At 45.3% G+C, this 22450-nt stretch overlaps 1 protein-coding gene across 1 annotated transcript in view; it reads right to left on the bottom strand.

Annotated features, from left to right (window-relative positions):
* The window catches only part of HYDIN (HYDIN axonemal central pair apparatus protein), a 287221-nt gene that overhangs the window by 166007 nt on the left and 98764 nt on the right, over window positions 1–22450 (bottom strand). Inside the window, exons 23-24 of the mRNA XM_063313067.1 lie at window positions 9905–9936; window positions 8863–8979 (exon numbers count right to left, since the gene is read on the bottom strand). Coding sequence (XP_063169137.1) covers window positions 8863–8979; window positions 9905–9936 — 149 coding nt within the window. The remainder of the gene's footprint in view (window positions 1–8862; window positions 8980–9904; window positions 9937–22450) is intronic.

Raw genomic sequence — 22450 nt, 5'->3', positions numbered from 1 at the left:
TGTAATGGACACTGGGTCTGACCTAACTCTACTTTCTAAAACACATTCGTATTACAGTTATTTAAAAGTTATAGAGATCTTCGGCACAGCAGAGTAACCAGGCCACCTGGTGAGTGCTCCTTCAACCAGGGGCGTGATTAAAGGGAAACGCAAAGAAACAGCTATAAGGATTTAAAATCAATGGCAAAAAGTTTACTAAGAGTTTGTGCTATGACAATTTAAAGGGGATAAAAGGACTAGTGGAATTTGGGCTTTGTTTACTAGCTGTCCACACAGCTCCGCCTGTCTCTGAAGAAGAAGAGGCTCAGTTGCCACCCCCTCCCAGCACGAGGACTCACCATGCGGAGTAGAGAGCAAAGCAAAGGCGCTCTGCGAGGTTGTTCACACGGAAGGAGCCTCATCCTCCTAAATGAGCCACGCCAGGGCTGTTCTTATTGCAGAAGAGCAAGGAGCAAAAGCTTCTCCGTTGGTGACAACCATTTGCAAACACGGCCTCTGCGCACCTTGCCTTTGGACTCGAACCCGTGTGACCGTGACTCTGAGCCTGGACTGGCTGATGACCACGTTATGACCTTTTGGATTTTGCCTGACTATACCTGTGCCTGCTGCTTGGATTTTGGACTCTCCCTCTAGGTAAGTTTGCTGGACTGGTGGAGACTTGAGTTCTTTTGTGTGCCTGTGTGTGTCAGCACACGCCTTTCCCTCTGCTGCTCGCTATTTGCTTAAAACCCATCTAGTAAAAGTTTGCAACTACCTCTCCCCGTGCTTGTGCGCTTGGCCTGAGACAAGACAAAGACCGTAGACCAAAGAGGCAAGGACTTAGAGAACGGGGGGGTGGGGGGTTCTTTTTGAGGCCGGTTGCATTTTTTTTTCTGGATTACAAATTAAAAAGGAGAAATGGCTACTGCCAGAAAAGCTGCAAAAGAAGGGAGGAGAGAATCACCAACAGAGCAAACAACAGGGTTTACACCAGAGGTTCTGTGAAAGATGTTTGAAGAACTGGGGGAAAATGTTAGAGTCAGTGTTAGTCACTGAATCTCTTAAGAGAGATTTGGAGGAAAAATTTGCAGGTATGAATAAAAAACCTGAAGAGTCTGTAAAACAAATTAAGGAGAAAGTAGAAATTTAAGAGCTAAGACAGAAACAATAAGCCAGGAGATGGAAAAAGATCTAGATAATCTGGCATTACTAGAATGAAGACAGAAAAAATACTGTCTGAGATTGAGAGCAGTTCCAGAACAACCTGGTGAAGGTACTAAAGAGAGGGTTGTTCAAGCCCTAAACAAATTTTTGGAATGGGATAAAGATGACATGGAAATGGAAATGGAAATGTATTAAAGATCTGCCAAGTTAAGAAATGTACCAAGAGATATACTTATCCACTTTGTCAGGAAAAAGACAAGAGATCAGGCTTTGCAACAACATTTTAACACTAAGTTAAGGATTGACAACTCAGATGTAATTTTGCTCAAAGAAATACCCATCAGAATACTGCGCAAGAAGAAAAAATACACCTTCCTGACTGACAAACTCAAACAGAAGAAGGTACCGTTACAATGGGACAAGCTAGAAGGAGTGATTTTTAACTTTTAAGCAGCAGAGATTTTGACTTAATTCAGGTCAAAAAGTGAGAGACTTTTTTGACAGATTCAAGGTAGAACTAGAGAAAATGCAAGTGGCCCAAATGGAAGGAGCTATGCAGTAAGTACCACAAGAACCGGAGGAAGAGACCACCACACCGGTTGCCACAGGTATAGACTTTTCTAAGTTTATAAAATAAACATGGAATTGAAATGCCTAATGTGGAATATAAACGGGGCAAAGAAGGTATTACACTATTTGAAAAAAGTTAAAGCAAGATGTAATTGTAACATACTGTCCTTATATCAGTGCAATAAAGGAACTGACATAAGGACAGTATGGGATGCCAGTAAAGCCTGTATGAGAGGGCAATTTATACAACAAAACAACAGATTGAAAAGACAAAGCTAACAGAAGATGCAAAAAAAAAACTTGATGAAAATAAAGATGAAAGAGGAGGAACTAAGGAGACCTGCAGGAATGAAAAATATTTTACTTCCTGGAGTAAACTTAAACTTCTACAGCATCAACTGTCTATGTTAACAATAAGAGAAATGGAAATAATGCATCCTTGAGAGAGGGGGTATTTCTGGTAGCCTTCAAGGAGGTGCTGGTGCGCCCCCTCCTTAAAAAACCATCACTGGACCCTACTATACTGGACAATTTTCGCCCAGTCTCCCACCTCCCCTTTTTGGGGAAAGCGGTTGAGGAAGTGGTGGCGTTGCAGCTCCAGAGGATTCTGGATGAAACGGATTATCTAGACCCCTTTCAGTCAGGTTTCAGGCCCAGTTATGGGACGGAAATGGCATTGGTTGCACTTATGGATGATCTTTGGCGTGAGTGGGATGGAGGCAATGCATCCATCCTTGCTCTTCTTGACCTCTCAGCGGCTTTCAATACCATCAACCATGGTATCCTTCTGGACCGACTTAGGGAGTTGGCAGTGTGGTTCTGCGCTGGTTCCCCTCCTTCCTCCAGGGCCAGTCCCAGTCGGTGGTGATAGGGAGCGAGAGATCTGACCCTCGGCCCCTCCATTGTGGGATGCCGCAGGGTTCGGTTCTCTCTCCTCTCGTTTAACATCTACATGAAACCACTGGGTGAGATCATCCATCACCATGGGATGAGGTACCATCAGTATGCTGATGATACTCAATTGTACATCTCCGTCCTGGGTGAAGTAAGTGATGCCGTGACCACCCTCTCCAAGTGTCTGGGGGCTGTGGAGGCCTGGATGGGGAACCACAGGCTTCAACTGAACCCTGGTAAGATGGAGTGGCTGTGGATTAATGGCACCTCATGTGCCAGGAACTTGTCATGTTTAGTGCTGGATGGGGTCGCACTGCCCCAGACAGATCCGGTGCATAGCTTGGGGGTCCTCTTGGACTCACGACTCCTGCTCGAAGAGCAAGTGGCAGTCGTGGCCAGGAGGGCCTTTGCACAACTTCGTGTTGTGCACCAGGTATGCCCTTTCCTGGACTGAGAGGCCCTCCGAACAGTCACTCACGCCCTGGTCATCTCCCATATAGATTAATGTAATGCTGGAGTTAAAATCACTGGAAGAAATCGCTGGAAGAAACATTAACAATCTCAGATATGCAGATGATACCACTTTGATGGCTGAAAGTGAAGAGGAACTGTGGAGCCTTATGATGAAGGCGAAAGAAGAAAGTGCAAAAGCTGGCTTGCAGCTAAACCTCAAAAAAACCAAGATTATGGCAACCAGCTGGATTGATAACTGGCAAATAGAGGGAGAAAATGTAGAAGCAGTGAAAGACTTTGTATTTCTAGGTGCGAAGGTTACTGCAGATGCTGACTGTAGTCAGGAAATCAGAAGACGTTTAATCCTTGGGAGAAGAGCAATGACAAATCTCGATAAAATAGTTAAGAGCAGAGACATCACACTGACAACAAAGGTCCGCATAGTTAAAGCAATGGTGTTCCCAGTAGTAACATGGCTGTGAGAGCTGGACCATAAGGAAGGCTGAGAGAAGGAAGATAGATGCTTTGGAGCTGTGGTGTTGGAGGAAAATTCTGAGAGTGCCTTGGACTGCAAGAAGATCAGACCAGTCCATCCTCCAGGAAATAAAGCCAGACTGCTCACTTGAGGGAATGATATTAAAGGCAAAACTGAAATACTTTGACCACATAATGAGAAGACAGGACACCCTGGAGAAGATGATGATGCTAGGGAGAGTGGAGGGCAAAAGGAAGAGGGGCCGACCAAGGGCAAGGTGGATGGATGATATTCTAGAGGTGATGGACTCGTCCCTGGGGGAGCTGGGGGTGTTGACGACCGACAGGAAGCTCTGGCGTGGGCTGGTCCATGAAGTCACAAAGAGTCAGAAGCGACTAAACGAATAAACAACAATGCACTCTACATGGGGCTACCCTTGAAAAATATCCGGAAGCTACAGCTGGTCCAGAATGCAGCCACACGGACAATCTTGGGTGCTCCAAGATTTGCACACATAACACCTTTGTTGTGTGAGCTCCACTGGGTCCCAGTTTGCTTCCGGGTCCAATTCAAGGTGTTGGTTATCACCTTTAAAGCCCTACATGGCATGGGACCAGGATATCTGAGGGACCGTCTCAGCCCTATTACATCAACCCGCCCCATCCGGTCATGCAGGGAGGGCATGTTACGGGCCCCATCTATAAAAGAATTCCATCTAGCGGGGTCTCGGAAGCGTGCCCTCTCTGCTGTAGCTCCCACCCTTTGGAACTTCCTTTCCCCAGAGGTGAGACAAGCCCACTCGTTCCTGGACTTCCACAAAAGATTAAAGACCTGGTTTTGTAGGCAGGCTTGGAATGGGAGGGCAAATAATTATACCTGGGGATGGCTAGCGCCATGAAGTGATCTACTACACTGAAGGTCTGATTAAGATCTCTTCGCCATGTAGATTTTATTATATTTATATTTTTATTGTATTTTTTAATTGTAATGGTTTTATATTTTAATCTTGTTTTATTGTAAGCCGCCCAGAGTCCCCCCGTTGGGGAGACATGGGCAGTGAATAAACTTATCAAACAAACAAACAAACAAACAAACATGAACTTTGCAAAACAAAGGACTTTTGAGTCAGGAAATAAACTGGGAAAATGGTTGGCAAATAAATTGAGAAAGGAAAACGAAAAGAAAATGATAGTGATAGACAATTCAAGTATTCAAAGAATATTTTATCAGTATTATACAAAGTTATATAAAGGAGAAGAAATTTCATTGGTAAAGGTGGATGAATATCTAAAGAAAGAAAAACTACCAAAGATAACAGACAAGCAAAGAAGAGATGGCAAATGGATCTATAACAATAAGAGAAGTCTGTGAGGCTATAAAAAAGATGAACATGGGGAAAGCTCCTGGTCCCAAGGTTTGCTGGCCTCCTGTAATAAACATTTTGAAGACAAGCTGTTACACCCTTTTCAACAAATGATGTGTTCCATTCTAGACAATGGAAAGATACCAGACAGTTGGACAGGTGCAAATATAGCACTGATCCCCAAAGAAGGGCAAGACCTGATCTTACCCCCAAATTATAGACCAATATCTTTATTGAACAATGGTTATAAAATATTTAGAACTATTAGCTGATAGGATGAAAAATGTTTTACAAGACTTTATTCATGAAGATCAATGTGGCTTTTTGTCTAAAAGACAACTAAGAAATAACATTAGAAATATCCTTAATATATTAGAATATTTGGAGTAACATAATGAAAAACAAGCTGCATTGATATTCCTTGATGTGGAAAAAGTATTTGATAATTTGAACTGGACCTTTTTGCTTAAGATTCTGAAAGATATGGTCTTTGGGGACAATTTTCTTACAGGGGTGAAATCAATATACTGTATACTTCACAAATGACACAAATCACTGTTAATGGAGAATTGACTAAATCTTGTGATATACAGAAAGGAACAAGGCAAGGATGCCCACTTTCAGCGTTGTTATTCATTCTTGCATTGGAAGTTTTGAATATAGATATAAGACAAGATGAGAGGATTGCTGGAGTGAAGGTTAAAAAGGAAGTATACAAACTGAGGGCATTTGCTGATGGCTTGGTTTTAATTTTGGAAATTTTGGCCTACCCCTTCAAGACCTCCAGGATGCATCCCCGCTCTAAGCACTGGCATCTTATTGACTATGTCACTGTCAGGAGACAAGACAGGCAGGATGTCAGAGTGACCCAGGCCATGTGTGGTGCTGACTGTGGGACAGATCACAGGCTCTGTCATGTTCATCGTTCCAATGTTCTGAATACATCGTAACGTTTCGCATGTTACTTTCCTGATCCGTGTTTGCTGAGTGGAGATTTCCAGCCATGCCAGGCTGTAATCTCCTTACTGTAACTGTGGAATGTATGTTTGGGTTATGGACTGTGTTCAAGGTTACTTTCTCAGGCCGATGTGGGTGATGGTTGCTAACACCTGGGAGGGGGTGGTTGCTAAGCGGGAGCAAGGGTGGAACCGGGTTTGAAGCAAGGGTTTTTAGTTTGTATTTGGCGCGCTTTTACTCATTCTCAGCTTTCTTTGTGTTTGCACTCTATTCTTTCAATAAACCAGTTTTCCTTAAGCACCTGCTTGTGAGACTGAGTCTGTTAGAATAGGCAACCCTTACATAAAGCTGAGAATCCTAAAACCCTTATTCCGCTAGCCCCTATCCAGATTTGTCTGTGAAGGGGAGCGCTAGCGAGGAACAAACGAGATTTCGGGAGATGGAGAGCGAGGCATCGAGCGAAGGGGAACTGAACTCCATGGTGGTGAGAGCAGAGAAGGTACCCTGCAGCGACACTCCAGAGGGTCGGGCAGAAACCAACCCCAACTCAAAGGAGAAGGAGGGACGTCAAAAAGTACCAGAAACGACCAGTACTTCGGCTGGTGACTACCTCACTTGGGAGGAGGAATCGGTCAGTGGGGAGGCTCAAGCCTCCTGGAAGTGGCGGTACCCGCTGTCACCTAAGGTGGTCAGAAAAGAGGCGCCCGAGGGGTCACCCACCCCTGACCGTATAAAGGTGTTGGAGGCAAAATTAGACTCGGTTGAATTCATGCTGAAAAAGATGTCAATGGGCTGGGGTTCGCCTGAAAAAGGAAGGGAAGGGTCCCACCGCAGGCATTCCACCTCACCGTCACCCCTACCATCCCCCAGAGGGAGAAGCAGGGTCCGGCGTCGAGGAGAGGAGAGGGGCCCGAGGGTGACAGTTTCGAGGTCCCCGCTGGCGGAGGCGCTCGCTAGGGGCCGTGCAAAGGGCTGAGCGACCAGAAACGGTGAGACCCCCACCCTTCACGGTAAAGTTCGATGGAGACCCTACCAAATTGTCCTTCTTCATCACTAATGCTAAAAGTTATATGGAGGATTGGGAACAAGGGTTCCGGTCAGAGCGGGGCAAAATCAACGCCATTGCCATCAAGCTGAAGGGGAGGGCAGCTGATTGGTATGTACAGCTGTGCCAATCGGACGCTCCGGAGTTAGAGGACTTCGAGGAGTTCCTATGGGCGTTACGGCAACATTTTGAAGACCCGTACTTTTAAGTTAGATTTACCTCATAATCTTAAACGTTTTGCATCCCGTTTTTCATTGCAGCTTGCTCAAGCCTTTCCACCAATCGGATCGCTGGCACCCACAACCCTCACCACCTGCTCCCATTATGATTGATGGCCAGCAACACTTCAAAGTCCAGGAGATTCTCGACGCCTTCTGAATACATCGTATCATTGTTTCCAAAATGAAGCTCCACATCAGACCCAAGAGGCGACCACAAGGAAGCAGGGCCGTGAAAAGAATCAGTGTGGCCAGGCTGAAGAACCCCAGCAGGTCTGCAGCAGAGAAGGCCTTCTACCTAGTCCACATCCACATGTCTGTTACAGAGAACCCCCCCTTAAGATGTTTGTCCTGAATGTGAAAAATCTAATCCTGGTAAGGCAGTATATGATGTATTCCAGTACTATGCTGTATGTTATGACTAGCTCCTTGAATTGGGCCTAGTGTCACCTTGCAGTGGTGGGGCTGACCCATCAGCTGATGCATTCTAGCCCAGCTTCAGCTTCTGGATCATTTCCAAAGATTACTCATATACAGTCTGTCACTGTAATCCAAACACAAGATCCGAGCACCTGTTGATCACATTATGATTTACTGTTGCCAAAGTATCCCAGTCCTCAAATCACTGTGAATGACTCAGTGGCTTTTTTTCCTTGGCAAACACAACTAGGACACTCGGACCTCTAGGTTTATAGCGGCTGGGATGGATGGCCCAAGTAATGGTGTACAATATCAGAAAGAAGCCCTTCCTATAGGTAATATTACTTAGAAGAGAGAAAGGAATTCAGTGAACCTGATAAAACTACCAGAAACAGTCCCAAAGTCACCTTTTTTATTTTACTATTAAGTACTCCCCAGACATTATTGTGATCAAAGCTGCCTACTGTATTATACAAGGAGTAGTGATACAAGGAGGAACTGGAAAAGAAGGTGAATGAAAGCATAATTGGCTGCTTTACATTAGAACTCAGTAAGGAACCTGTTTGGATCATATCCCTGAAAGAGGTTCAGAAGGTCCAAAATGTAAACAAAGAGATTAAATTATAATGTTTTTAAAATTGTAATACTTTCTCACAAGCGAATAGTCCAGAAGACATGCACGGCTGCATTAAAGCAATTTCTGGTGCATCAGTAGCACAATGGGGATATGGAAGGTCAGCAACTTATTGAGATCAATCAAATTATTGAGAATCTAGCAGTCCTGCAAACACGGGAGTAGCTCCCTCATCTTTCATAACTACGCTCAGCCCTAGTTTGGCCTAAAGTAACAGATGGTGGGCTTCTCTTCCCTGGATGAGTTCAATGGAAGCTAGATAACCATTTGTCAGGGATTCTATAATCTGGATTCCAGCATGGAGCAGGGGACTGGACTCAACGGCCTCTTTCAACATTTTGATTCTTTCCAGGCAAAGCTCAGTAACTCCTACATATTTTAATTCAAGAATAACAACCCCTACCCTATTTCTGGGCTTATTCAGATCAAGAGCAGAACCTAAGGACTGAAACAAGAGTCTCTGGCTGGCTGGGAAAGGTCTGGAAGTATTTGGCAAAGAACACCCTGTCCTAAACAAGTTCCCTGACACAGCCCCCTGACACAGCCCGTCAGCAGCCACTGAAGAAGAACAGACCTCTGCTGGAGAGAAACACTGGAAACCTGAGTGGACTTCAGGAGGAGCAACCTCTGTTGTCACACCCCAGACCTCAATGCTACAGGCAACAGTGGCAGAATGTCAGGTGGACTTACTTCTTCCACACCTGTCAAGTGTGGCTCCTCTGACTCTGCACACCACAGTACTTCTTTGGTTTCCGCTTGGTTCTTCTCTGGAGTCTCCTTTTCCACTTCAGAAGTTTGCAAAAGTAACTAGAAAACAGGACATGTATGTGTCCATCAGAAAAAGAAACAGGCACAGAAAAGGTAGAGAATCTGCCTTGCATACATAGTTAGTTCATGAAATCTCCTAGCTTGGAGGCTTTCATAAACAATTTAAAACTCCACATTTATCCACTATTCTTCATTGACAAGACATTGATGATGCAGAAATAGGACAGGATGTAAACACTGTTAAATTTGTGGACTGTTCCACTAAACCAAGAAGAAAATAGAGGGCTTGAGAGCCAGTCTGGTCTAGTGCTTAAGGCAATGGGCTAGAAACCAGGAGGCTGTGAGTTTGAGTCCCGCCTTAGGCATGAAAGCTGGCTGGGTGACCTTGGGCCAGTCCTCTCTCTCAGCCCAACCTCACAGGGTTGTTGTTGTGGGGAAAATAGGAGGAGAAAGGAGTATTGGGTATGTTCGCCGCCTTGAGCTATTTATAAAAACAATAAAGGTGGGATAGAAAACAAACAAACAAACAAATATCCATCCATGTGCTGTCCTTCTAGGAACAACTGTCCAGCTTGTCACAACAAGCTGATTCCTGTTATCATAGAATTTCACCTAAAGAAAAATACCATTTACTTTAATATATTTATGCATTATATACCATGTTAAAACATTTGGCCAGTATTCCCGAGGACAGGTACCTCTGCAGGGAAGGCTCACTTGCAAGTAATCAGGATGACAATTGTGAAAGTTACCGCACAGACAGCAGGGCCACCTCATCTCTGGTGAACCGAGCGATTTCCTAGGCCTGTGTCAGTGAAGATGATTTGCCATCTCTTCTGATCCCTTTGTGTAGGACCTTTTTTTGCCAAAAGCAAAATTCTGAACCTGGATTGGGTGCTACTGGGCAGCCAGTGCAGAAGGTTTAATGTAGCAGCAAACCACACATGGCTAAGTATCTGCTTACCGTCTGGATGACATATTCTGCAGCAGCTGCAGCTTCAGATCAAGTACAAGGGAAGCCCACATAAAGTGCATGCAGTACAGTGATCTCACCTGGAGGTCCTATTAGGGCCTTGCCTCAGAAGTCCTCAAGGGAGGAGGAGAGCCAGGCATCCCAAGACCAAAGTGGTGCTTTCAGGAGTGGGTTTTCAAGCTGAGCCAGTAACAGATTCCACTGTCTGCCCTGTAAACACTGAAGAATCTAACACCCCGCCCCCATCCTCAATAACGCCTTCATCTGAGGGTAAAAAGACAGAGAGGCATGCAAGTGCTCAGCTAGGCCAAGGAACAGTTGAATCTGGCAGAGCACAGGAGCAAATTGCTGAGTGAAACCAGGTCTGGCAGGCACCTAGGAAGCTGACTGGGGAAAGATTAAATCTCATGTTCCCCAGACAGGTCCTGTATCCTCCATCTATAGCAGGGGTCCCCAACCCCCAGGCCACAGACCAGTACTGGTCTGTGGCCTGTTAGGAACTGGGCCACACAGCAGGAGGTGAGCGGTGGGCGAGCGAGCGAATTTACAGCCACTCCCCATCGCTCACATTACTGCCTGAGCTCCGCCTCCTGTCAGAGAAAGAAAGCCCATTGGCTGCTATCTCCAAACAGCGCGAAGAAAAAAGAATAAAAGATTGGGAAAAAGAGGAAGCACTTGAATCATCCCAAAACCAATCCCCCCACCCTCAGTCTGTGAAAAAATTGTCTTTCACGAAACTGGTCCCTGGTGCCAAAAGTTTGGGAACTGCTGATCTATAGGACTCGTGCATGTGCAATGCTACCACCGGTCATATCTTCCAATGGCCACAATAGTGTAGATACAGATATTCAGAATTTTGGTGACCCATAGGAAATTGGCAAGTGCCATTACCTGTGTTTCAGGGATAATTTGTACATCATCCACAGATTCTTTAACAGAAACCTCTTCTCCACTTGCATAGTTAGTGTTTTCTTCTACAGCTGCTTCTCTAGAGGTAATTCATTGGGAGAGAAATGTACATTATATTGCTCAAGGCAGCTGGGAGTATAGAAGCAGCATTAAGCTGATGAGCAAGCCAAAATGGCATCTATATTTATATTTATATTTGCATTATCCTCCAGTTAAAAACTTTAAATGCTGGTATATAACGTCTAATACGAATAGGTTGCTTACCAGCAACCATGGTTTTTTGAATGTGCATATAGCATATTCACACAGATGGCTTTTCCATCTCACCAGGAACCTTCTACAGATAAAGAGAGTTGTGACAGCACATATGCTTATAGGCAACACTTGAGTTCCTTGTTCAGCTTAATTTATTTATAGAATTTATAAAATCACTCCACTCACAATTTCTATACAAAGCCAATACAATAAACACAACAGAATGGGCTCATCTACCAACTTGGTTTCATGCACAGGAAAAAAGACAGGCCTTCATGACTCCACAAGGCCTAAGAGGGCCAGGACCATCCAAGCCTGAGAGAGGGGCTTGTTCCAAAGGAAAGGCACAGTGACAGAGAAGGCGCATCTCCTGGGGGATGCTGCTTCGAAGAAGGGACCTAGAGCATGCCCACCCTGTATGATCTCATGGATGGGCAGGAACAACTTGGCCGTGTGCCACGTAGGGCCTTATATGTACTGTAGGTGACAACCAGCAGCTTCAACTGCATCTGGAAGCCTACCAAGCAGCTCGCAGGTGCACCCTGACATGGCTACGTTCTGGACCAGTTGCATCTTGTGGATGGTCTTCAAGGGCAGCCCCATGTAGACCACATGGCAGAAATGAGGCATGAGTGACCCTGAGCCGGGCCTCCCAATCCAGAATTAAGAGCACAAGACTGAGTTTTTCCAAATCCTGCCTAGCCACAGCTGCCACCTGCTCTCAAACTCGGCACTGGTTCTGCGTGTGGGGATGCAGTCCCACCTAGAACCAAATATTAGAAGAGATGAATTATAGAGCTGTTCAGATCAGGGGGATCAACGATTGACAATTAACAATTAACTCCTTACAACTTACCTATAATCTGTCTCGTATTTAACCACCTCAAATTATACCCTACATCAGTCTGGTTACTTTGTGCCTCTGATGAAACAAGCTGCAGTTCATGAAAGCTGATCCCTTTTAATAAAATGTGCTAGTTGGAAAAGGTGCAACCAAAGTCCTTCACATTTTTTGCTGCCATAGACTCATACAGCTCTCTTCCTACAATACCTATACAGGTAGTCCTTGCTTAACGACCATTCGTTCAGCAACCATTCAAAGTTACAACGGCACTGAACAAATGGCAGTTATGACCAATCCTCGAAGCCATGGCCATTGCAGTGCCCCTGCAGTCATGTGATCAAAACTCAGGCACCTGGCAGCTGGCCCACATTTACGACCACAACATGTGCTTCAACTCCCTCCCCCCACCTCTGCCCCTTTGGCTGCCCTGCACACCACCACCCAGCCCTGCTGCCCCCAGCTGACCTGCACTGCCTTCTTCCTCCCACCGCTGATGAGGTATGCCTGGCCAAGGCAGCTGCCCGCCCTTCGCGAGGCCTTTGTGCGGCCTTGCAAGGCTTTGGGAAGGCCTCGGGGAGGAGCGGGAGGAGCCTGAGGTCCTCACCTAACGACCACAACCAGGACTACTGGAACTGCCGTAACGATGCAGTGTGGACATGTGATGTTTCGCCTAACGACAACTTCGCTTAGCAATGGAAATTCCAGTCCCAATTAGGGACATTAAGTGAAGACTACTGTACCTATATGGGACTATGTATACAATGGGATTATGGGATGATGCTGGATATAAGCCTCAGAACAGGAAACAGGAAATTTCTTCCTATGAAGAACTGCAAAAAGGAACTCTGTGTGACGATTGTGATCCCTTAGCTATTAAACCAGTAACTCCCAGCACAAGCCATTAAGGATATGAAGAGTTCTTTATTAAAGCTAGAGATTTTATTTATTTTTATTTATTTATCATATTTTTATCACCACCCATCCCCCCCACATGGGGGACCCTGGGCGGTTCACAGTAAAAACAATTTAAAATTCAATACAATTATAAATAGTACTAATATTTCAATAAATATAAAATACAATAAAATCCAAATAAGGGCAGATCTAATTCAGTCCATAAGGGATAAGGCTGGTCCCTGCAGGACTAGGGAACTAACCAGCCCCAGGAATGGCTCTTCCTCTCCCCACTCCAAGCCTGGTGACAAAACCAGGTTTTCAGCTGTTTTCTGAAGTCCAGAAGAGAAGAGAAGAGAAGAGAAGAGAAGAGAAGAGAAGAGAAGAGAAGAGAAGAGAAGAGAAGAGAGGGGGCCAGCCTCACTTCTGGGGGAAGGATGTTCCAAAGGGCAGGAGCTGCTGCAGAGAAGGCTCGCCTCCTGGACCCCACCAGATGGAGTTCTCTTGCGGACGGGGTCCGTAGCATAGAGATCCATTACACTTCAAAGATTCAAGTGAAGCAAGCCCACACAGCCAACAGTTTAAATCACCAAGATCCCGCCCCCCCGTCTCACAGTTTTCAGATCTTTCCCAGCCTGCCTCAATCAACTTGACAATATCACCCTTTGATCTGTCCTTGGTGCTGGATTTCTCGCCGCCATACTTCGATCATCGCAGTCTTGCAGATCTGCAACTAAACTACAACCCCCCCCCCATCAGCGTTCTCACCTACTCTGCAAGTCTGGCAGTTTCCCATCAATTCTCCCAATGCCCTGCTTTGATAGATTGGCAGGATGTTCTTTCCTGGCACCATGGCAGGATATAAAATCCTGACCCTGTATTATGGACTCCTCTGATTCTGAGGCTAAAGAGGAGAACCTGGAAGACTCTCATCCCACAGTTGGGGAGACGACAGGTTGTCAGCCCCTTGAGAATAATGACTCAGACCCAGTACGGCTGACAGCTGACCCAGGTACAAGGGAGTCAGATCCTGATCTTGGGAGCACACCAAACACGCCTCATCAGCTGAAGTGAGCTGAATACCATTCATCTGCGCAACTGTTCTGCTTGGACAAACTGACTGTTTATGTGTCATCAAGTCGATTTCGACTCCTAGAGATCACACAGATAAAATTTTCTCCACGACAACCTATCCCTAACCTGTTCTCCAGGTCTCCGAACAGTGGACAAAGCCAGGAGCTGCGTAACAGCAGCCCCCAACCTTCCCCCTTGTTCTCTTCCTGACCTGCATTTCTTTGGCTTCTCATTTCTGCCTCTTCCCACCTCTTGCCTGGCAAACAGACCTTCAGGTTACAACCATGGACTGAGTACCATGGACTCCATCCACTCTGGTCTACTGGACTGCCCTTGAACACTGACAGGCCTGCTCCTCTCAGCTGTGCTTAGCCAGTAGCACAAGCTGCAGCAGACTTTCTCTGATTTATAACCCTTCAGTCCAAGCTCAACTTCATGTGCTACCTTAAGCAGTTACATTCTGGAAATTTTAGAAAGTGAATGCAGAAATCTATTTTGTTCCCTTTCCATAACAACAACAGCAACAACTGGGACACTAAAAAAAGAAACTGAGGGCTTGATATTGGCTGCTCAAGAGCAAGCCATCCGAACTAGTGCAATCAAGGCCAGAACTGAAAAATCATCAAATGATTCAAAGTGCAGATTGTGCAAAGAAGCAGAAGAAACAGCAGATCGTATACTCAGCTCGTGCAAGAAGACCACACAAACTGACTATAAACAATGACATAACACAGTTGCCAAAACAACTCACTTGAACATCTGTAAAAATTATCATTTGCCAGCAATGAAAAATTGGTGGGAACATATAGTTGAAAAAGTAGTCAAAAATGAGCAGGTTAAAATATTGTGGGATTTTTTAATACAAGCTGATAACGTCTTGGTGTGTAACACACCAGTCTTAACTGTGGTTGAAAAAAAAGAAAGTGTGGATAATTGATGTGGCAATACCAGGGGATAGTAAAATAGAAGACAAAGAATAGGAGAAGATCACAAGGTAACAAGATCTGAAAATGGAAGTTGAAAGATTATGGCATAAACCAGCACTAGTGGTCCCAGCAGTTATCAGCACACTGGGTGCCATTCCAAAAAACTTTGGACAGCACTTAGAAAATTTGCACATTGACAAAATTTCCATCTGTCAATTACAAAAGGCCACATTGCTTGGATCCACAAATATACTACGCTAATACATTACAACGTGCTAGATTCTTGGGAAGAACTTGATGCGAATGAAGGCCAACACCAGCTAAAGAACTGGCAGCTGTGATTTCACGTTGTTGTGTATAATAAAAATAGTAATTTATTAAATGTATGCTGCCAGACTCTCAAAGACTCTGGGCAGTCACAACAAACAAAGAAATTACAATAATATCAGTAAAACATAAAACATAAACTACGGCAAGCGTGATGAAGTGAGTGGCCTCACTCTCCCTTGCCAAAGGCCTGGATGAATTGAATGGCTGTGAGTCGGTAGTAACTTAACTGTGAGTCCCTCTTCTGGGGGAGATGGGTGGTGGCTAAATTTGAGTAATAAATAAAATAAATAAACTTGCTTCCACCACATGCCCATTTGTGAAATAGTGCTCTAGAGATCACAGGCCTTGGGCATGTCAAGAAGGTTTGCCTGTGGTTGCACCCAATGCCTCCACCTCCCCAGTCCTACAACTGCTGAGGTCTTTATCATCAAAGAATCATAGCTCCAATATGCTAATTTAAAAATAAGTTAAAGAATACCCTAGAGAAAACAAGAATAAACAATTTTCCCCAGCAGTATTAATAGAATCAAAAGAGCATAATTCAAAAGATGCAATTGCTATGGTAATTAAAAGGAACTGAGTTAGGTAGTTAAAAAGGAACATAGGTTTAGCATACTTGCTGCCAAAAAGGTCCTTTCCCATAGAAGGTTCCAATGGAATTTCAGCACAAGTTCAGAATCCGTATGTGTGAAAAAAATATTACTTCGCTTCATTTCCAGATATAATATAAACAAATGCATGTGCAAAATGTCAGCTTGTTTTTAATGTTTGTCTTCTGACCAAAACAAAGAGAAATGTAAGACAACTCTAGCAAGAAATGCCAAACTGTGTCCCACTGCATATAGTGGCCCACATCCTTGTATCTCTTTGTGTAAAATTGTGTAAAACTGTGGTGTCCTGGCCTTGTCCTTCCAAAGTGCAAAACAGCTCAGGCAGAGCTTGAAGATGCCAAACCAGAATGTTGGAAGCCCCTGGGGCTGTGAGCCAAAGGTGCTGGACTTGGGAACCTCTGCCTCATCGCTACATGGGACATCTGCCTAAGGACAAGCACTTGGGCGGCCTCCTGATGCTCAAAGGCTCACACAGCAACAGCACCTTCCTGATACTGGAGGGCTTCTTCTTCATCTACGCCATAGCCTTGCCCAGCCACTGACCAGCAGCTGCTTCTGCCCAGCGACTTCTATCAACGCTGGCAGGAGCACCACTTTGCACAGAAGGTGATGGGTGGGAAAGATGTTTGTGTGAGGCCACTCATTCTCAGCCATAGTCAGGTTTTACTCCCTGACTATTATAGCCACTAATGATATTAGTGATTTAGCTGATGAAAACACTAAATTAAATTAAGTTGGGTCCTGAGGATCGTGGACAGCATTCCAAGCACCCTTGTCACTGGCTCTAAGTATCGAGGCCAATTGCTCTGACTTTGGCGCTTCCTAACCCTCTTTGCACATGCTGCCCACCTGGCCACTTTCCCTTTCCCTTCTGCTGAGCCCTTTTCCCAGAGTTGCCCGTGCTGGCGATGGGCCTGCTGGAGAGTCAGCAAGTTATTCCTTGTCAAGGCCAAGATCTTGGTCATTCTGCAGACTTTTGGTGGATTTGTCACATACAAACCTGAGGGAATCCTTGTGAATCCTGTACTTTGTAGGGTGTTGTGGTGGCTGCAAGATCTCCTGCTCTGCTGCTCCCTCCTGGGCAAGAAGAGGCCTGATGCTTTCTGAGCTGAACCTGAAAAACACCATATCCTTTTAGAAGGGAGAGGGGCCAATCTGGATCTCTACCAGGATGCTCTCTTGAAGAGAGGGCTTGGTTAGGGAGGAGAGCATGGGCATTAAGAATTTAGGGATCATTATAGAGGGAAGACTTGTGGGTGGGGATAGATATGGCAATGACTGGGAGCTTCAGAGAGGAAAAAGCAAGAAGCAACAAGACTGTCACCAGCACAAACAACAAAAAGCTTATTCTGAAAAGCCCAGAATAAATTCTTTGCTGTCAGGTCAATTCCATATTAGAAGATTAAAAAGTAATGGAAATTGGTGGGAATATGATAATTGATAATTGATCTGATTTTGGGAAGTATCTGACACAACTAAACAAAATATTCCATTCACTCCAAAGCTAGGATGGCTACACAGAATGGACAGAATAAGAAACTTCTAAGTAATAAACGCATTATGTTTTTACTTACATCAGCCAAATTAGTCATGGCTAAACAATGGATTATTTAGGTAGGTAGGTAGTGCCTTCAAGTCAGCCTTGACTCCTGGACACTGCATGGAGAAGTCCCTGCAGTTTCCTTCACAACATTTTCAGAAGCGGTTTTCCACTGCCTTCCTCCTAGGACTGAGTGAGCACGATGGGCTCAAAGCCCCCAGCTGGCTTTGTGCCTAAGGCAGAACCAGAACTCACCATCTCCCAGCTTCTAACTCAGTGCCTTTAACCACCTCACCAAACTGGCTCTCAAAACAGTGGAAATATCTGGACAATATTTCAATGGATAAATGGTGTAAGATCTCATCTCTAGCTTTACTTGAAATTGTCTTTGACAAAAACCATTGCATGACGAGCCAAAGTAGTGGATTATTGTTTTACAAGGAATGGTGGAATTTCATTGTTTTTATCAGAGTTAAGCATCCTGGGAACAATTTGTATCAAACGTTTTGGGCATGTTAAAATGTACCAGCACTAGGTACATTTTTGAAATTCAAATAATTAAAAAAAGATATGCAATTAATTCATCTTGTCCAAATCACCACATTGATCTGTTCAAGAAATGGAATAAGTACAAGATAATCGTCCAAAACTTTAGAAATTGTAAAAGAGAATGAGTGGAGGCTTGTAAGAGATACCAGAAGCAGCACAAGAGGGTCCTTTGGATAGGTCACTTTCTAACAAGAAACCTAACAATGGTAGGTCCATTAAAAGGAGAAATTGATGAACTAGTAATGGTTAGAAAACAAAAGTTCTTAACTTCTATTTTGTGTTATCTTCTCTTAAAAGGGAAATTGAGTCTTTGCTGGTCATTATTATGCTACAGAAGGAATAAGGTTATCTGCAGTTTAGGATGCAGGAGAAGGCAAAATGAATCCAGGTCCCTAGCCCCAGGTGGATTATATTCCAGGGTCAGACTAATCTTATTTCCTTCTTTGATAGGAGATAATTCTATAAAGGGGAGGAGATAAAATAGCTTAATCGGGAGAATGTTACCAATGCATACATGGATCTCAACAAAGCCTTTGACAGTGTGCCTCCTGATATGCTCCTTAACAAAACGTGCAAGTTGAATGACTTGGATGAGGGAACGGAGATGTTTGAAAAGCTTGCGGATGACCCAAAGCTGGGAGAAGATGAAAGAGAGGAGATTCAAGAAGATCTTGGACAGGCTTCAGCAGTCTGTGTCACCTACCATTTCTGGGATCTTTGGGGAGTTGATTTTTATTCATTCATTCATGTAAGTATCATTAAATAAATGTGTTTTGGTGTGTTTTTCCCCCAAATTTGGTATAATTCTCCATTCCTTCCTTCAGGATCCACAAGACAATGTTTGTTGTTGTTTATTTGTTTAGTCGCTTCCGACTCTTCGTGACTTCATGGACCAGCCCACGCCAGAGCTTCCTGTCGGTCGTCAACACCCCCAGCTCCCCCAGGGACGAGTCCGTCACCTCTAGAATATCATCCATCCATCTTGCCCTTGGTCGGCCCCTCTTCCTTTTGCCTTCCACTCTCCCTAGCATCAGCATCTTCTCCAGGGTGTCCTCTCTTCTCATTATGTGGCCAAAGTATTTCAGTTTTGCCTTTAATATCATTCCCTCAAGTGAGCAGTCTGGTTTTATTTCCTGGAGGATGGACTGGTCTGATCTTCTTGCAGTCCAAGGCACTCTCAGAATTTTCCTCCAACACCACAGTTCAAAAGCATTGATCTTCCTTCGCTCAGCCTTCCTTATGGTCCAGCTCTCGCAGCCATATGTTACTACAGGGAACACCATTGCTTTAACTATGCGGACCTTTGTTGTCAGTGTGATGTCTCTGCTCTTAACTATTTTATCGAGATTTGTCATTGCTCTTCTCCCAAGGATTAAGCGTCTTCTGATTTCCTGACTGCAGTCAGCATCTGCAGTAATCTTTGCACCTAGGAATACAAAGTCTTTCACTGCTTCTACGTTTTCTCCCCCTATTTGCCAGTTATCAATCAAGCTGGTTGCCATAATCCTGGTTTTTTTGAGGTTTAGCTGCAAGCCAGCTTTTGCACTTTCTTCTTTCACCTTCATCATAAGGCTGCTCAGTTCCTCTTCACTTTCAGCCATCAAAGTGGTATCATCTGCATATCTGAGATTGTTAATGTTTCTTCCAGAGGTTTTAACTCCAGCCTTGGATTCCTCAAGGCCAGCTTGTTGCATGATGTGTTCTGCATACAAGTTGAATAGGTAGGGTGAGAGTATACAGCCCTGCCGTACTCCTTTCCCAATCGTAAACCAGTCCATTGTTCCGTGGTCTGTTCTTACTGTTGCTACTTGGTCGTTATACAGATTCTTCAGGAGGCATACAAGATGACTTGGTATCCCCATGCCATTAAGAACTTGCCACAATTTGTTATGGTCCACACAGTCAAAGGCTTTAGAATAGTCAATAAAACAGAAATAGATGTTTTTCTGAAACTCCCTGGCTTTTTCCATTATCCAGCGGATATTGGCAATTTGGTCTCTAGTTCCTCTGCCTTTTCTAAACCCAGCTTGTACATCTGGCAATTCTCGCTCCATGAACTGCTGAAGTCTACCTTGCAGGATCTTGAGCATTACCTTACTGGCATGTGAAATGAGTGCCACTGTTCGAAAGTTTGAACATTCTTTAGTGTTTCCCTTTTTTGGTATGGGGATATAAGTTGATTTTTTCCAATCTGATGGCCATTCTTGTGTTTTCCAAATTTGCTGGCATATAGCATGCATTACCTTGACAGCATCATCTTGCAAGATTTTGAACAGTTCAGCTGGGATGCCGTCGTCTCCTGCTGCCTTGTTATTAGCAATGCTTCTTAAGGCCCACTCAACCTCACTCTTCAGGATGTCTGGCTCTAGCTCACTGACCACACTGTCAAAGCTATCCCCGATATTGTTATCCTTCCTATACAGGTCTTCTGTATATTCTTGCCACCTTTTCTTGATCTCTTCTTCTTCTGTTAGGTCCTTGCCATCTTTGTTTTTGATCATGCCCATTTTTGCCTGGAATTTACCTCCGATGTTTCTAATTTTCTGGAAGAGGTCTCTTGTCCTTCCTATTCTATTGTCTTCTTCCACTTCCACGCATTGCTTGTTTAAAAATAATTCCTTATCTCTTCTGGCTAACCTCTGGAATTTTGCATTTAATTGGGCATATCTCCCCCTATCACTGTTGCCTTTTGCTTTCCTTCTTTCTTGGGCTACTTCTAGTGTCTCAGCAGACAGCCATTTTGCCTTCTTGGTTTTCTCTTTCTTTGGGATGTATTTTGTTGCCGCCTCCTGAACAATGCTGCCAACTTCTGTCCAGAGTTCTTCCGGGACCCTATCTACTAAGTCCAGTCCCTTAAATCTGTTCCTCACCTTCACTGCATATTCCTTAGGAATATTAGTGAGCTCATATCTAGCTGATCTGTGGGTCTTCCCTAATCTCTTGAGTCTGATCCTAAATTGTGCAAGAAGAAGTTCGTGATCTGAACTACAGTCAGCTCCAGGCCTTGTTTTTACCGATTGTACAGATGTCCGCCACCTTTGGCTGCAAAGGATGTAGTCAATCTGATTTCAGTGTTGTCCATCTGGTGAAGTCCATGTATAAAGCCGTCTCTTAGGTTGTTGGAAGAGAGTGTTTGTTATGCAGAGTGAATTGTCTTGGCAAAATTCTATCAGCCTATGTCCTGCTTCATTTTGTTCTCCCAGGCCATACTTACCTGTACTTCGAGGTGTCATTTGACTGCCCACCTTAGCATTCCAGTCTCCTGTGATGAAAATAACATCTCTTTTAGGCGTGTTCTCCAGTAGGTGCTGCAGATCCTCATAGAACTGCTCTACTTCAGCTTCTTCAGCATTTGTGGTTGGGGCGTATATTTGGATCACTGTGATGTTAGATGGCTTGCCCTGAATTCGAATTGAGATCATTCTGTCATTTTTTGGGTTGTATCCAAGCACTGCTTTAGCCACTTTACTATTAATTATGAAGGCTACTGTCATGAGTGCCATTGAGCTGAAGACATCAGCACAACGGCACACATGACAATACCGAGGAAGCAGAGGAAGGGACTTAAGATAAGCATAGCACGCACAACAACAGACACAGACCCCGGCCGGATGATTCAGCCATCAGGACACAAAAGAGGAAGAAGGAAAGACAAAGACAGGGCGGATCACGAGGCACACCTAAGCTGTCAGCAAAGCGCAATGGAGATTGCCCAGCTGACAGCAATCACCGGCTGAAGGAAGAAACAGATTATGGGCAATCCCGGAGCACCAGCAGGGGCCCCGCAACCCTTCACCTACCGGCACGAAAGCATGCAGGACAAAGGGGGGATGACGCAACCCAAGGTGAGGGGGCGCTGACCGGCGCGGGGTATTTAAACCCCGCACCGGCGCGCTCCCTTCACTCTCAGCTTTTTTCGCGTCTAGCACTACGTTTGAATAAACCTGAACCTGCTCTTCTCTGAATCAGCGTCTGTGTTTTACTCAGCGGTAGGCAGCGCATGACATAAAGCTGAGAGTCACAAACTCAGCCTCGCCGAGCCCCACCGGACAACAACGAGCCGCGGGAGGAATAGACGGCGAGAAGAACACGAGCGATGGGGCCGACGCGTCGCGGCCAAGGCGGGCGAACCGCACGGCAAGAAGCGGAGGAGGACCGATCGAGGCCCGAGGCACCGCGGACCCCAGGAGCCACGGACACCCTCCCGGCCCACCCCGAGCCTCAGCTCCAACCCCAGAGGGAGGCGGAGGCGGAGGCGACCCGGCCACGGGAGGGAGCAACATACCTCCCGAGGCCCGCGGAGACCCCCCCGCCCCACATCGCACCCCAGCCACAGGCGTGGAGCGTCAGCCCAACTGCAGCAAGCACGGTGGAGGACGGAGAGGCAACCCAGCCGATTCACTTCCAAATGGAGGAAGCTGACCAGCGGACGGGAACGTCTGAACCCCACCGGCGGCTCAACCCTGCGGAAACGCCGACAGATCCGACCCCAGCTGCGGCGCGGATCTCGGACGGGGAAACACAAGCCAGACTCGCGGCCATGGAGGCCCAGCTAAGGGACCTCAGGACCATGCTGCAATCGCTGATGTCCCCCACGCCTCACAA

Source organism: Candoia aspera, chromosome 11 (assembly GCF_035149785.1).
Source record: "Candoia aspera isolate rCanAsp1 chromosome 11, rCanAsp1.hap2, whole genome shotgun sequence".
NCBI lineage: Eukaryota > Metazoa > Chordata > Lepidosauria > Squamata > Boidae > Candoia > Candoia aspera.
Note: the sequence above shows the minus strand (reverse complement) of the source record. Positions and strands in the feature narration are given on the sequence as shown.